Below are 17,536 nucleotides of genomic sequence, written 5' to 3'. Positions count from 1 at the left end.
AATTAATAGAATAAATCCTTTGAATAACTCAATCCATGTTGTCACACTTTTCTGGATGACACATATCTTACGTGTACCTTAATTTCAATATCACTCATTTTAATCTCTAAATTTAAATTGCCTATAATTTCATGCAAATTTTACACTTTTACAGTTGAAAATTATTTACATTACATATAAATTGTTTTCAGAATCCAGAATAGAAGATACAGAACTCTATTTACACTAAGGAAATGAATCCCTCACCATTTAATGTTTCCTGCATTTATTGGTGTACCTGGTTTTCAGGACTTTATCCCAAATTACGTGCCACATTTGGGCATACACAGGTTGAGATGCATGATGTGACATGATGTTAAATACTTCTGAATTTACATATAAGAATATGAAATAACATCATAAACAGAATTCTGATTTCAAAAAGAATTCACAATACCTTGGCACATTTTGCTGCACTCTTGCCAGGGACCATATGGATCCCAGGTAAACAGATCACTTCTCTCTTCTATAGGGATACTGAATGAATAACGCACATCAGGATTGTACAAATTCCCTACACACAATACCTTTAAAGATATAAAAATAATACTTTTTTCAATAAATTGGCCAGACTATAAAAATATAAACACTTATTAACTTTACAAACTTATTAAAACATAAAAAATTCACCTGCAAAATTAACTCTTCTTCTAGTCGATCAGTGCTGTTAATTCGCTCTACAGTGTTGTTTGAACCACTGTACTCAAAAATGGCTCCTTGTATACCGATTTCTTTTTTAGACATGCTTACAACAAAATTTCCATTCAGGATAAAATTCCCATGAGTATCAGATAATGCTAAAAGTAAAAATTTGGGAATAAACATCTATCCCAATTAAAAGGTATAATACACATGAATACAAATTTGATATTTTGTTTGCATTTAGTTATTCATTATGAAAATTGGTATTTTTTTTTATTTATGACAAACAGCTTTGGAAACATCAGTAAGATCTGATACCATTAGTAACATACTTCTATTCAGTAGGTTCTATCTACATCATTAAAATTTGGGGGACCTGATTACAACAGCGTAGTAATACCAGAAATATTTTTTAAATGATTTGGTCCTGTCAGTATACCTGGGAACAGTTTGTATTACTGAATTGTTCTACAGTCTTGTATTCTACAGGGCTATAGTTCTATTCAGTAACATTGTTAAAATTGGGTAAGTCCTAGGCCTTTATTGGCAACACTGAAATGTGCATTCTGGCATTACATGATCTATTTTAATATTGTAAGATAGGCTTTTAGAAAACTATGCTTCTTTTCTCCTAGTAGTTTTCATCAATGGATCGAATGTATGTATAATGTATGTATAGGTGACCATCTGAGCTTGCTCTCTGTGCATGCTTAACATTCTGACAAAAAGCTCTGAAATGTGCTTGAAATGTGTAAGCTCGAAAGCTTGTCTCTTTCATCAACAGAAGTTGGTCCAATAAAAGATATTACCTCAGCTACCTTGTCTCTCTAAAATTAATGAAACATTTAACTGCAAATGTCATAACACTATTGAAAATAAATGTTTTCTGCAACAATTCTACTCTGTCCAAATCTCGTTCTTCCACTTTACATCCCATTAAATAAACTATGTAGTTCGGCTATAACAGAGATTTCAACTTATAAATAAATGGTATGTTTTCAATAAATATGCATTTAAAAAAATCCCAATACCTGCTCTAATTTGATTTGGTACTAAACAACATTTTGATTAAAAAACCAGAACAATATAAAATTAACATGACACACATTAAATTAATTAAAAACTGTCTAACTGGTAGATCTCAAAATGTAAGTATAAACAGGGAATCGTCATTGAGCAGGTTTGTTCCAGTGGGTCCCACAGGGATCTGTTCTTGGCCCTACACTATTTAACATTTTTACCAATGACCTAGATGAAAACATAAAATAATCACTGATAAAGTCTGCAGGTGACACATAAATTGGGGGAATGTTAAATAATGAAGAGGACAGGTCACTGATTTATAGCAAATTGGATCACTTGGTAAACTGGATGCAAGCAAACAATATGCATTTTAATATGTCTAACTGTAAATGCATACACCTAGGAGTAAGGTATATAGGCTATACTTATAGGATGCAGGACTTTCTCCTGGAAAGCAGTGACTCTGAAAAAAGATTTGGAGGTCATAGTGGATAATTAGCTGAATGTAAGCTCCCGGTGCAAAGCTGTCGTTAAAAGAGCTCATGCAATCCTGAAATGCATAAACAGGAGAATCTCAAGAAGGAGTAGAGAGGTTATTTTACCTCTACATTTGGTACTGGTACAAATAGTGCTAGGAGACTTTATCTAGTTTTGGGGTCCACAATTCAAGAAGAAAGCTGATAAATTGGAGAGGGTTCAGAGAGGAGCCACAAGAATGACCAAAGAACTAGAAAGCATGTCTTACAGTGATAGACTCAAGGAGCTCAAACTATTTAGCTTAACGCAGAAAATGTTAATGGGTGACTTGATTACAGTGTATAAGTACCTACATGAGAAATGGGTATTTAATAAAGCTCTCCTTATTCTAGCAGAGAAAAATATAACATGATCCACTGCCTGGAAGTGAAAACTAGACAAATTCAGACAGGAAATAAGGCATAAATTTTTGACAGTGAGGGTAATTAACCCCTGGAACAATTTACCAATGGTCATGGTGGATTCTCCTTCACCAACAATTTTTAAATCAAAACTGTTTTCCTAAAAGATATGATCTAGGAATTATTTTGGGGAAGTTCTATGGCCTGTGTTATTCAGATCAGACTAGATTATCACAGTGGTCCCTTCCAGCCAGAGAATCTCTGAATCCCCAAAACCCATTCAAGTTCCTGGTTTTTTTCCAGATGAAATTACACTTGTGTAACTTCTGCAGAGGGAACCAGGCAACCCAGGTGATGGTAAATTATAATTACACAATTGCTCTTAGGACTTTATCAGATTTCTTATATTTTATGTCTGCAGTAGACCTTTGGCAAAGTACACACAAACCATCTATCAGCTATTGTTTACTGGAAATCTTTACCAAGGTAGTTGTCATCTTCTGGTTTTCCTGAATAGCTGTGCTGACGAATGTCAATGTTTGTAGCTCCCATGGGAATTTTTACTACAACATTATAACCTGGAATATAATTGTACATAAATTAGGTCTTTCTAACCACCACAAACATTCATATACTTGTAAAAAGTAATTTTCTGAACATTTGTTTAATCAGCTTTCCTCCCATACTCTGACAACCAGTGAGGGATGGCCAGCTGTTAACCCAGCTCATTTTTTGGCAGGAAGGAAACTCTGGTAGCTTCTTTTAAAATAGAGAAATTAAGCTATATAAAATCTAGTCAAACTGAACTGTTATAATACTTATTGATTTCATATGTAACAAAGAAAATTATTTTTTCTGGTTTTATGAAAACTGAATGACGTTAGTGGACTCTATTAATAACGTTAGTGGACTCTATTAATAAAATCCTTTCCATACACATGTCTACAGAATAGGACCTGGAGGACCTGGCTTCGAACTTTCTGTGAGAGCTCGGACAAGTCACTTAATCTACCCTGTGCCCCAGCCCTCCATCTGTAAAACGGAGATAATACTTCCCTATTTTAAAGGGGTGCTGTGAGGTGAAAATCCATTAATGACTGCTAGGTGCTCAAATAGTACAGTGTGAACAAATTAGACAAATTAGTCGTGTTAGATCTGCATCTTCCAGATGTGAGCTGGGCTACTCATTAGAGTATGGGTCTAATGTGCTCCCTTCAAGAAGCAATTCTTCATAAACGAGTCACCACATTCTACAATTACTCCAGCTAGTCCCAAATAATAGGTATTGAAGCAGCATAGTTTTGAGGTAACAAAATAATAGATAGCCAGATCCACATTTGAGAGAAACAGTCACACTCTTCTCACATGTACAGTTAAAATGTTTATTCACAGCTGCTATCTGAACATCCAGGAGCACCACACAATCTAAGAACCCTATATCGTGAACCTGCTTAACACATGATAGCACAATCAGTCAGAAGAATTAATATAATTCTTGATAACTCCTCCAATTGCTTCTCTATCCACTAACATTACCTCAGGATTATTATTAGCACTAAGCTTCAACTGGCTAGCGCACATCCATGGGTAATAAGCTAAAAATATAACTATAACACCCCTCCCCAGTTTCATTATCCACTAATTGTACAGTATTGTATTAATCACATAATAATCAATGTGTATAACCCAAACAGCTTAGTGTTAGCACAGATTTATTATGTCTACCACTTGGGGGCAGCACTGTAATTGCAAACTGTTACAATTTGCACATCTTTAGTCAATAGTCCACTACCTGCTAATTACACAATATATCTTCCCAATATGGAATAAAAAACAAACACCCAAAAAGCCCCCTATCAGTCACACCCAAGAGAAGCTAAAAAGGGAGAGAGGAAAGAGGTAGTTGGAGGAGAGAGGAGAGAAGACAAAATTGGGAGGAAAGAAATTTTAAAATAACAGAAACATTGCCATTTAGCATGCTGACATGAGACAAGTAACTGGAAAATTACATCACTGACTTTTGTGGGTGAAGGGACAATTCTTTGTCAAGTACTCAGATACTTCAGTTAAAAGTGCAATATAATAGAAAGACCATTAAAAATACCAAGTGTGAGTAATTAAATGTAGCTGTCTCCTCAAAACAGGATGCCAGTATATTTGCATTTAGTTGCAATGAATTGCTGATGACTGTTTTATTAACATTTAAATATGTAAGGCAAAACTATAACTTAACACTACATGGCACGCAGAGCACTGCTACAGTGACTGATCACACAGGCTGCTCCTGCAGTAGCATAAACCAAACCTCAGATTGGTCCCTGGGTACATAAGGAGTGAGAGTGACTACTACTGCACACCCCTGAGAATATCAAAGAGGCAGAGTATTGCATCACAAGCTGGTGAGGCCTACACATACCAAACTTCCTGGTAAAATCAATTTGCTTGTACAATACAGCCTTGAGAGAGCATCTTATCTCATCAGTGTGACTGGAGATGTGCTTGTGCTATCTTGGGGGTCACCTCTCTGTTTCTAGGAAGATGCTACCGATCAACTGAACATCACATTCTGTGAGGGCTGTTGCATTCCTGCTTGAACATGACTGTCAAACTGTTAGAGCTGTGTGGGCAGTGCAGGCTAGAATATCTGTGGCATATTTGCTACTACCTGATACTGGTTTAGGGTCTGTAGACATGCCCTCACATGCATAACCCTGCCCATTTTGAGTGACTCCACCATCATTTTCTTACAGAGCCAAGCCATGTCATAGTAACAGTGGGCAGAGCTAGTGACAGTTATGAACTATTCCCTCTGATCGTGCATGCAGCAGGTAGTTGCCTCACTACTTGCTACCACATATTTAGTTTTCTGGAAAACCTAGTGTAGTCACATAGGATGTATGATGATTTAGGGGCTTAATAATTAAAGCACAATTTAAATTTTACAATTAACTGTATAATAGAAGAAAAGAACCCAATTTTACTTCCCCCAAAAGAAGCTTTATAATCTTGCCATGACAAATTCTGCATTGACCAACACCCTTTGCTGCAAGCCCAGCAAAGTCAGAGGATTTGTCGAATAAGTAAGGGTAGTAGAATTTGGCCCTAAGACTACATCATACCACGTTGTGTTGCTGAGAGAAGCCTAGTGGGAGGTACAAAACATAATGGGTCTTATTCTCATTGATAATAAGCCCTTTTACACAGGCTCATGGAAGGGGGGTAAACACAGGGAAAACAATCTATAGCAGTCTAAATGGTTGTTCAAAGTGCACACACCCTGCACACAGGGCACTGCACCACACCTACGGATGGCACTGGAATAACTGCCACGACCTAGCCCTTCTGGCATATGCACAGATTTGTTTTCCTAACTAAAATGATTAGGTCTTAATTGTGTTATTTCTTCAAAATACAAAGTCCTGCAACCTGTCAGCTGAAAATGAAAAAACAGCCCAAAAAAACCCCTTTTTTCACTTCCACCATAGAAAGAAAAAAGTGCCTGAAGCTACAAACTTCATTATTTTTCATAATTTACTAATTTTCAAGATCAGACTTAAAATAAAAATGACTAAATTAACAATAATTTATTTTTTAAATTTTATTAAAAAAGAAAACCTATTTTTAAATGGAAAATTCCATGCTTGAGCATGTTTGCTTTTAATAAAGAGCAAACTGACTCAAAAATATGTAAGGTGGTAACAGATATACTAACACAGCCTTGTTGACAGTGGTATTAATGCCATTTTTATCAGAATATGAAGATTGGTATCAGACACATTCTTAATTCAATTCATGTGCTAACCGTACAGTACATGATCATTAATGGTGATAAAAAAGCCCACAGTTCCTTTACAGTTTTATCAAATTCTTACATCCTTTCACTGTTACAATTTTAAATGTACATTTACAAATTCATATTGTTTCTGATTTAATAATAATAGGCACTTACTGTGCCTTCGATCATCCATCAGCACAGAAACAAGAGGGGATTGTGTGTATATACATGTGGGAGAAGGGAGAGAGGGGAGACAGTGGCTGTGTGCCACTTTTACACCTTCTGGTGTTTTTGCCTCATCCCCTGGGATGAGCACAGACCATCTGCCAGGGAAAAAACAGCCAAAGTCCAGCAGCATTTTGCACATTCCCATTCTCCAGGGGACAAGGGGAAGGGTAAGGTGCCAGCACAGAACCTTTCTGGCAGCTCTACATTGGCCAGGAATCTCCCCTTTTTACCAAGGATCATCTCCACCCAGTTTGCTGCCCCTTTAAACTAGTGAAGCAGCCTAAAGGGGCCACTGGAAAACTGATGTCCAAGGTCTCCTGACCCTCTGTCCCATGCTCTTACTATGAAGCTATGGTTCTGTATGCTATGCTTGACAAGAGTTTCTATTTATATATACACTAGTCTCTCGAACCCTCCTACACACTGATGTAAGACCTAAAATAGTGTTAATGAAAAAAGAAAAGGAGTACTTGTGGCACCTTAGAGACTAACCAATTTATTTGAGCATGAGCTTTCGTGAGCTACAGCTCACTTCGTCAGAGCTGTAGCTCACGAAAGCTCATGCTCAAATAAATTGGTTAGTCTCTAAGGTGCCACAAGTACTCCTGTTCTTTTTGCGAATACAGACTAACACGGCTGTTCCTCTGAAACCAGTGTTAATGAAGAAACTGAGATAACAGATTCTCTGTGTAAGAGGTTTTCCCACTAATTGTCATTGATCAGAAGAAGGACATACATCTTCTGGTAATCTGGGATAAGAGAGGGCATGACATTTTATGGGTCTATATTTGTCATTTCAATAAAAGAAGAAAATCAGCTAGGAGCTCACACCTGGGATTCATCCCTCTCTCTCCTCATGGGGCCAGCAGGAGATGCTGGAGCCCCATGGGCTGTGTAGTTTCAGCACAGGCTGATCACAAAGTGCAGGAGGCAGGAAGCACTCTTTTCCAAAGACAGCTCTGCAACTTTTCACCACACCATTTCCCCCCTCCTTTTTGCTTTGACTTTACTCAGCAACTGACTTTTTCCTAAATAGGTCAGCAAACCACAGCGTTTGTCTCTGTATCCTTGAAAGAGCTTTTGTGACTCAAAATCATGGATATTTTCTGTTGGCAGAGGCCCTAAAGAACGTTCACTGAAATCATACTTTAAACACAACTTAAATGTAAAATAAGAGAAAAACATACCATAATGAGCACTGTTGAAAGTACCTGCAAGTGTCTTACATGAAGAATTATCACCGCCACAGATTCCACACTTATCTCTCCTTGCCTTGGAATTCAACACATGATCACAGCCAGCTTGCTACAAGAAATACAATAAATCTGTGTTGCATATACTGTAATAAGTCATTCAGCTCAGTAGAAAACAGTGAAAATGGCACATTTTAAGATTTTTCCTCAAAAAGATTTTATTCACTATATATATCTATATATCTATATCTATATCTATCAATGGACTATCTCCATCTTTGTTGGCAAATCACGAACAGTCTTTTATATGATCTTAGGTGCTGTGATGTAAGGACAAAGTATAATAGTTCTGTTATTCTAAGAAAGAACAATGCAAATCTATTTAATATTTCTGCATTTCTTGATGCATTAACATTTTATAAAGCTTTTCTATCTACAATATTGAATGTTCACTATAAATTTTAAAGACAATTTGTTCAAAAACCTCTATAATGTTAAAATGAATCAATTCCTTTAGTATTATGTGCACATGAACATCAATTTCTTTTAAACTCTATAGTTGTAAAATAAAGAATGATCTGATTTATTGACTATTTATATGACCTTTAGCTAAGATACTAAGAATAATAAATCCAAGATCACTATTTTAATTTTTAATTCTTTACTCAGACCATTCCCTTTCCCTCCTCCACATAAGTACAGTTGCTCTCTGGCATTCCTCCCTGTGGTTTACCCTAATAAAGGGTCAAATTTTACCTTCACTTTCAGATTATGCAACCCACTGCCATCTGTAAGGTTGCATGGGGATGGAAAGCAAAATCTGGCTCAAAGTTCTAGGTGGTTTTAGCTTCCCTCTCCCTATAAAAAGGCCTGTGGCATTACCATAATTTTCATCCATCTAAGAAAACTGAAATAATCCCCTTGGGAGCTAAATTGCCTCCTGATTTTGAGAAATGTGATGTAAAACCTTCTCTCCATAGATGTAATAGCACTTTTCTCTGATATTTGACTGGGGACGAAAACTCATTCAGAGCCTTATTCATTTCCCATTACTCCAATTTTACATCAGTGTATCTCTATTGACTTCAATAGAGTTACCCCTAATTTACACCTGTTTAAATGAGAGAAGAATTAAGCTCTTATGATTCAAATCTGGGTCTTTATTTTATGAGCTCTATCTCTAGGTTACTAAGCTGACTGGGATCAGAACTTTGTTAAAATTGGTTCAAACAACTTTGCTTTAGTGGTTTCCAAGAGGATTTGCTTTGCCATATATTTTTATATTTAGAGAGAGACAGAGACACAGAGAGAGAGAGACTGTGTGTGTAGTGTATAGTATGTATATAATAATATGTAGTATACTGTAGCATATACTATATAGTATAAGGTATACATACTATATATAAAATGAAAGAGCGCAACTGGGTACCACAGCAGAAGTCATCTGCATAGATGAATTTGCGGACTGAGTCAGTAGCAGGTCGATTGTGTACAGACTGAACAAGGTGGACACAAGCACACAGCGTTGGGGTAAGATGTTGGATTGTCTTCTCCATTCACTTGTTCCATCTCATGAAAATGCCTGTCAGGAAGTAGAAGTTCAGCAGTGTCCACCACTCATGCTACGCGAGCTCTTGACAGTTTTATCAGAAGCCCAGTGTGCCATCCTGTATCGTAGGCTGCTGTCAGGTCAAAGAAAACAGTTCCGGTCTTCAAGTTCTGTTGAAACCTGTTTTCTATATATGTAGTGAGGGCTAGGACTTGGTCACATGTGCTTCAACCCTTCTGGAAGCCAGCTCGGTCAACGCTGAGAATTGCCACCACCTCTGGAGATATACGCTGTAGGATAAGCCACTCCAAGTCTTTGAATCTGACAGATAGCAGTGAGATCAGTTGGTAGCTTGCTGCATTGTGTGGGTCTTTTTCAGGTTTTAAAAGGGTAATTATTTTTGACATTCTCCAAATCCTTGACAAGTTGCCAACACTGAGAACTCACGTCAGAAATTTGGATAATCATTGATAAGTGTTGGTGATTCAGGAATTCTGGTGAAAGTCCAGATTTGATGTTGCACAGTACAGTGTCTAGTTCAGTGTTTGTGAATGGTGCTATGCACTAACAAAGCAGATTACATCATCTGAATTGCCGCCATTCATCGCAAATCTGCCTTTTTACAAGCTTATTCAGGGGAACCTTTGCAACCTGAAACAAGTGGTGAGCAACTTGGTTTGGAGTAACAGGAGGATGGGGCAGCACTTGCTGTGCCAAGTCAACACAAAAGGTTCCAGGGTTCTGGCTGGAATGGATGAAATTCATATTCCTTGTTGTTTGCTCCCATCTTGCTTGTATCACAGCAGCTAAGGACTTTATTAGCTGGTCAACAAGATCTGGATCTCCAGACAATTTACTGCATAAATAGTTCTGAACATATGGTGTCAAAACAAGGAATGTAGACACAGCAAGAGCCTTGTGGAATGGATTCTCATGCTGCTTTCAAGATGGCTCCATGGAAATGGTTGTAGGTTTCATTGACTGGCATGAAGCATGATGGGATAGTAATGATACTTCATTCCAGGATTTAGCTAAATTTCTCCCAATTAGGTTTCCTGAAATTCCATCTTCTTTTGTCTAAGTTTCTAACAATGGGCAGCTGAAGGCCGACATGGATAAGTGCTTGTCTGTGTTGACTGTGTGGAAAGCTGCCCAAGAGAAACATATGATGCTGGTTAGAGATGACCAACTAGTGATGTCACCCAGCAGAGGTCACATGAGCAATCACGTGACCATCTGGCTGAGTGAAATGTACCCCATTATTTTCGGTCATGGACGAGAACAAGGTTGTTGTTTGATGCCAACCTGCCCAAGATGGCAGACTACTGTAGCACTTGACGTCTCCAATGAAGTATGACCAAGCCAGTTTTCAGTGTCTTCCACCTCCACAATGCAAGTGCTAAATGTACGTTAGACATCTTTCTCACTGGATAACGACTGAAACATGAGGCAAACCAGTCTACCTTGGTGTCACACTAGACCACTATTTGACTTACCACAGCATCTAAAACAGATTGCTGCCAAAGTCAGGACCAGGAACAATCAAATCAGCAAATTAGCCAGTTTGACACGGGCACAGGTGCACAGAAGACTTCGCACATCAGCTCTGGCACTGTGCTATTCCTCAGAAGACCATGCCCGCTTGGTGTTGTTCATCTCACAGTAAATTGGCTGATGCTGAATTGAACTCAACCATGCACATCATCACAGGCACCCTATGCCTGACTCCTATTCCATGGCTACCAGTTCTGAGCAACTTAGCTCCTCCACACGTCACAGACAATCAACAGCCAAACTGGTGGAAAAGCTACATGCCAATCCAGGACTACCACTGTATGCAGACATCTTCAGTCACCGCAGAGCATGATTCATGACTATCATGGTCTTAACTGCCAGATCAGAATTTTTCAGCAGCAACCCTATGGTGCAATAAGTAGTCAGCTAAAGAGATCTGGAACGGTTTCATTGTCGCTGATCTAACCGTTCAACATCCGGGATTTGACCTGCCACATCATCTTTGGACTCTGTTGAACAGGTTCCAAACTGGCCAAGGAATATGCACAGCCAACCTCTACAAGAAGGATCTACATATGACCCACTTTGTCAGCATGGTCTCTGTCAGTCAATTGTGCATGTTGTCAATAAGTGTCAACTAAACAGACTTCATGATGGCCGTAGGGCCCTTCATTATGCTGGTGACGCTCCTGTAAATGCTCTTGCAAATGCTAGAACAGTGGTTCTCAAACTTTTGTACTGGTGACCCTTTTCACACAGCAAGCCTCTGAGTCCAACCCCTCTTATAAATTAAAAACACTTATTTATGTATTTAACACCATTATAAATGCTGGAGGGCGGGGTTTACGGTGGAGGCTGACAGCTCACAAACCCCCATATAAGAACCTTGTGACCCCCTGAGGGGTTCCGACCCCCAGTTTGAGAACCCCTGCGCTATAAGAACTGTATGTAGTATATACTATAGTATACTATATAAAGTATATATAGTATACATATATATGTGATAAATATTTATTAGTATGTTAATACATTGTATATATATCAGTGTTATAATATCCAAGTTAAGTTTAAATACCCTGCATAAGCCTTGAACGCATATGTCATTGGTTTCAGTTCCACAGGGAGTACCATCGGCAACTCTGTCTTTCAGCTGGTAGTAGGAAGTTGTTCCAGACACTCGGCAAAAAAGTTTACAGCGATCTTTCATAGAAACTGTAAAGAAAATCCATCATGATTTTTGTCTGTTGTAAAGCTTTAAGTAAATGAACATTTTTATTTAGTTAGCAAAGAAAATCTGTATTTACTTACTGCCACTGTATTTTGGAAGCCAGCGTACAGCAGATGTAAGACCATTGATATTGAAATGTTTACCATTGAAATCAGAGCACTGTTGCTCTCGAAAATCTTGTTTGCCCTTTGGACATGAATCAGTACTACATGATCGAAATTTCATCCTGCGACCCACACAGTATTTCCCTCCATTTCTCGGCCTAATCAAAATGATTCAAAGTAAAGTACATAGGATCAACATCACTTCCATCATTTGTTTCTAAAACAAGCAGTTGATCCTAATGGCAAAACTTCAAAACAGTCTTTTATCATATCCATTCAGCATTGTTTTTCCCTCTTACACGTTGATATTCAGACCTGATTCTCCACTGCTTTGTGCAGTGAATAGTGAATGCAAAGTGGGTGTATAATACTACCATTTTAGAATCAGGCCTTTCAAGTCTATAATAATCTGAATAACATGAACATCTACTAATTTGTAAGAGCCACATTTTATTACCCTTGTTAGTTGCAGTACTTTACTCTGCAAGAATTAGTAATTAGTTTTACACTGCAGTGGTGCCTAAGGGCCACAATCAGGATCAGAGGCCCATTTTATTAAGTGCTGTACAACCATATAGTGAGAGAGAGTCCTTGCACTGAGGAACCTCATTCTAATGAAGTTACTTGCAGTAAGGGAGGCAGACTCAAGCCCTAAAGCATTATTCTCCAAAGTTCTAACGTTAGTTTCATTACCACTGGAAGAGGCAAGTCACATTTACAAGTCTCTACACGCAATTTTAAAACATCTGAAAAACACATACAATTCACCTGAGAGAAATTATAAAATTAACTCAGAAACCTTCTGAATATCAGAGATTATAGACCGACCTCCTCCAGCTTTAGAAATGATTGAAATGGCTATTTATTTTCCTATTGCCTTGAACTAACTTGCTGGGATACAACAATATCAAAAACATATTGATATAAACAAATGAACAACATACTCAGGTCGATTACACAGCCTGGTTGTGCTTTTGATTCCACCTCCACAGGTTCTTGAACATGAATTATAAGGTCCCCAAGGTCCCCATTCTCCATCTACAGGACGTGTTTCAATATCTTTGCTTACACAAATCCCATGGTAACAGTGCTGTTCAGTTGACAAACAATAAAATTTAAAAGTTAGCTATGTGTGCTTAAAATCTGAAAACCAAAATGGAAATAATAGAAAAATTATATAAAAAAAGATATTGTGAAACAAGATTAATGGAAATCAACCAAGTTTATTACTGCAAGGTTACTGTATCACAGAAGCAAAAGAGAAAAAATCTTATTAAAAAAAACTCCACAAAATTAAAGCTCAGCACCAATGGTTAACATCAGATTTTCCAAACGGCTTAGCTTCTATTTTAGGAATGTAAATGAAGTGCCAAAATTTCAAGAGTGTTTTGCAAACAACAGCTCTCACTGAGAACTTTTGAAAAGATGGCCACTTCATTTAGGCACCAAAATGGGAGCCAAGTTCTTTTGAAATTCTGACCCTAAATGCTTATTGATATTTTACACACAAACTTTAGATTTAGATCTGCAGCAGTCTTCATCTTATAAGTTCCCTTCTATTTGCTTTGAAAATTCATGATGAAAAGCAAACCTAAAAATTCTACCATGTTATCAAGCCACCACGAAATTCAAAGTGTTTTAAGTATTCTACGAAAGCAAACAAAGCTAAAGGAAATATTAAGTAACATTCAGAACAATTTGATTTCATTATGATGTATGCAGTGTTCTTGTAGCCATCCTAGTCCCAGGATATTAGAGAGACAAGATGGGCAACTTCTGTTGGTGAGACAGACAAGCTTTTGAGCTACACAGCAATCTTCCTCAGGTCTGGGAAAGATACTCAGAGAGTCACAGCGAAATCTCAAATATCATTTTGATGACACTCTAGATCTGATTTGTGCATGAGCCTGAAGACTTGCAGATGAGAGTGACTGGCAAAAAATACTGCGAATGGAACTGGCCAAATTCAGCTATGGCATAAAGTGCAACTCTCATGTTAGCTGCTGGGGGTTACATTAAGACAGAGATAACATAATTACTGTATATTCTGTTAGGGCCACTGCAGTTATTAGATTTGGCACCTTATACCTGTAACTAACATATTATTGTTAATACAAGCCATGAATGAGCATGGTACATTCCAGCCAAGTGAGAGACAGTATTACTACTTCTAAGAGTGTACAATCTAACCTCCCAATCCTGCACACGAGTAGCCCTACTGAAGTCACTAGGAATTTTCCTGAAAAAGCAATTATTAAAAACTGAGTAAGGACCTCAGGATTTTGTGCATGGGTGAAATTTTTGTAAAAGCACTTAAGGGAGATAGGTGCCCTACTCCTATCGACTAACTATGGGAACTGGGGGACTAATTCCTTTAAAATCCCAGCCCACATTTGGTCTCTACATATGGGCATAGCATCAATCCTACACTATGACTCCCAGTGATTGCCTCATTGGACCACAAAGAATGCAACTAATGATAATACTATATAAAAATTCCCAAGTAAGCATGGGAGAAGGTTCTAGATTGGCTCTGGAGATCTAGCAATTAAAATAACTATGGCAGAATGGATAGAAACAATGAGCCCAGTCTTCCTCAATAGAACTGAATAGATCACATCAACACAGGTTTATGCTATGGGTTTATTATCCACATATACAGCATAAAATGGGTCTTGAAAATTACCCTTTTTGTTAGTCAGCCAATACCGAATACATCACGTTTAATAAACATTTTGCTCTGGATATTGGAACTTATTCACTAATCAGATTTCAGAGTAACAGCCGTGTTAGTCTGTATTCGCAAAAAGAAAAGGAGTACTTGTGGCACCTTAGAGACTAACCAATTTATTTGAGCATAAGCTTTCGTGAGCTACAGCTCACTTCATCGGATGCATACTGTGGAAAGTGTAGAAGATCTTTTTATACACACAAAGCATGAGGAGAGTGGGGTGGGGGGAGGTATTTTTTCATGCTTTGTGTGTATAAAAAGATCTTCTACACTTTCCACAGTATGCATCCGATGAAGTGAGCTGTAGCTCACGAAAGCTTATGCTCAAATAAATTGGTTAGTCTCTAAGGTGCCACAAGTACTCCTTTTCTTTTTACTAATCAGATTCTCCATATTGAATGCTGACTGATCTCTTATCTGGTTGAAATTCTCTGAATTTTTTGCCCTGGGTCACCTCAATGTCCACACTGATAGTATATTTTGAGCATTGGATCCTATGGATCCTATCAATCCTATGGATCCTCCAGAACATGGGAGGATGGGTCTACTCAAGGTAGATTTTGGCCTACAAACAGAAGAGCACATGCTGGATTTTATCTTAGCTTAGGACTGGTTACAGAGAGAGTGTGGCAATTTTACAGTCAGACCATCACCCCCTTCATATTAGGATCAAAACCTAGATTAACATTAAATTAAAAGGACTAAAGGACTTGTTTCATTAGTCCAATCTCACAAAATGATGGACCTAATACATTTTCAGTACACTAAGGGATATGACTATTGAGCTGTTGGACTATGCCAATGGCCTAGAAGGACATTATGATGATGATAGCTATTGAAAAACTGGCTCTTGAATATTCCTTCCCTCTGCATCATCCTCACAGGTCACCTTGGTATTGATATAATCATTGTAACAAATGAAACAACCACAAAAGATACTAGAGTACCATAAGCTGTTCTATCCCACCTACTCATATCCTTGAGTGGTAAAGAAGTAAGCCTTCCTAACCCCACTAGCAAGGATGGTGGAAAATGCCCCCCTTGACACTGTTCAATGCATGGCCCTTCTAAAAAAGTTGCCATTTTCATCAGAACTCATTCATTATTGGCTTTCTGTTTCTCAGTGTGGCAGGATATGACAGCATATTTATTTCCATAGATATCTGTATTGTGCATATCACTTTCTTGCAGTGGTGTCTATTATAGGGTACAAATATTCATTTTATATCTGATGTGTTTTGGGTCCAATTCCATCTGCTTAGCCCCATCTTCTAGTACCTCCAAATTATGAAAATGTGATGATACTGTGAGAGACCTCAAATGGGAATATGAAGAAACAAAGCTCCCGTATGTGCAGAATTTGCCAATAGGATGACCAGAAATCAAATATGAATATAGTGGACTGAAAATTCTAGTTCTTATTTTTTTTAAAAAAGTACTTTATTCAAATCTGAAATTTTTACTGTACAACTGTTACAGATATCTGACAGCATAGCCTAAGCCAAAATTTAAAAAGGGCTACAATAACTTAATGGGAAATTTCTGAAAAGTTGCACATAGAAATCCTATGTCTACATCAGGATTATTTCTCCCCATAAAAGTGGTAAACACCTGTTCACATCTGGGATCTTAATAGTTTCTTCAATGAAGTTGTATCCGCTATTGTTCTGCTACATTCCTTCAGAAGCAACAAGATGAAGTCACAGTAGAAAATTGATGCACCAGACACATTCCAGATGTTCCTTTGGGCTTTCTTCAATCATTTAAAAATTTTCTCTTTTCTTTCAAAAAGATCCTTGTGTGTTGATTTACATTATATATATATATACACACACACACACACACACACCATGAGAAGTGTGCTAGGTAGTTTATAATCCTGCACATATGTACACAAGAATAGAGACAATGGAGAGACGTTAACCTTCATGACTGTACTTTAACTAAACAATGGGTTAAACTCAAGCCCAGGAGAACCAGTTTCCCAACCTCTCTTCAGGGATCTGGCGGTTGGAGAGTGGAAAATTCCCAAACAGGACAAAGAAGTCAAGGTGTTGATACTAACCTTTTCAAAACCTCAGAGACTGGGTGTGTCTGGCAGAGAGACTCACAAAGCAAAATAGGAAGCTTTTGGGTAGGAGTGAGAAAGTGGCTGGACCAGCCAAAGTCAGAGAAGGCTAGTGGGGAGAGAAGGATCCATGTTTCAGAACACAAGCTATGCACTACATCAGAAGGATCCTGAATACCCCAGATGACTCTGACCCCAGCCCTAAGAATGCTCTGGACTGGTGGGGAAACTGAAGCAGGGAACTGCACGTAGGGTTTATTATTTTTGTATAGGTCTGTGTATCTCTCATATGATTCACTAAAGAGCAATATTAGAATCCTGTTCAAACTGTCTGTATGTTGTATGTTACCACATGCCCTTGAAAAGTTAAGTTGTGGACCCAGAACACCCAGACATCTGGAGTTCTGGGAGAGCATGGGGGGACTCTGAGTGGTAAGTACTGGTACTAGGAGCTTGGCAGTGGGTCACATGGTCACAGCTCTCAAGATGGGGCTGCTAGACACAGGGTCTGTCCCGATGAGTGTGTGCCTAGAGGTCCCAAGACAGCTGCATTGCAAGGACTT

The 17,536-nt window shown here is 38.1% G+C and overlaps 1 protein-coding gene across 9 annotated transcripts in view; it reads right to left on the bottom strand.

Annotated features, from left to right (window-relative positions):
* The window catches only part of ADAMTS20 (ADAM metallopeptidase with thrombospondin type 1 motif 20), a 207,484-nt gene that overhangs the window by 99,488 nt on the left and 90,460 nt on the right, over nt 1-17,536 (bottom strand). For all 9 annotated transcript variants that reach the window (XM_075124403.1, XM_075124402.1, XM_075124404.1 and 6 more), the window contains 7 exons: nt 13,119-13,264; nt 12,151-12,332; nt 11,918-12,054; nt 7,773-7,890; nt 3,065-3,160; nt 670-836; nt 437-566 (listed from right to left, as the gene is read on the bottom strand). In XM_075124403.1, the coding sequence (XP_074980504.1) occupies nt 437-566; nt 670-836; nt 3,065-3,160; nt 7,773-7,890; nt 11,918-12,054; nt 12,151-12,332; nt 13,119-13,264 (976 nt within the window). The remainder of the gene's footprint in view (nt 1-436; nt 567-669; nt 837-3,064; nt 3,161-7,772; nt 7,891-11,917; nt 12,055-12,150; nt 12,333-13,118; nt 13,265-17,536) is intronic.

Source organism: Caretta caretta, chromosome 1, assembly GCF_965140235.1.
Source record: "Caretta caretta isolate rCarCar2 chromosome 1, rCarCar1.hap1, whole genome shotgun sequence".
Taxonomy (NCBI): domain Eukaryota; kingdom Metazoa; phylum Chordata; order Testudines; family Cheloniidae; genus Caretta; species Caretta caretta.
This window is presented reverse-complemented; position numbering and strand designations above follow the sequence as displayed.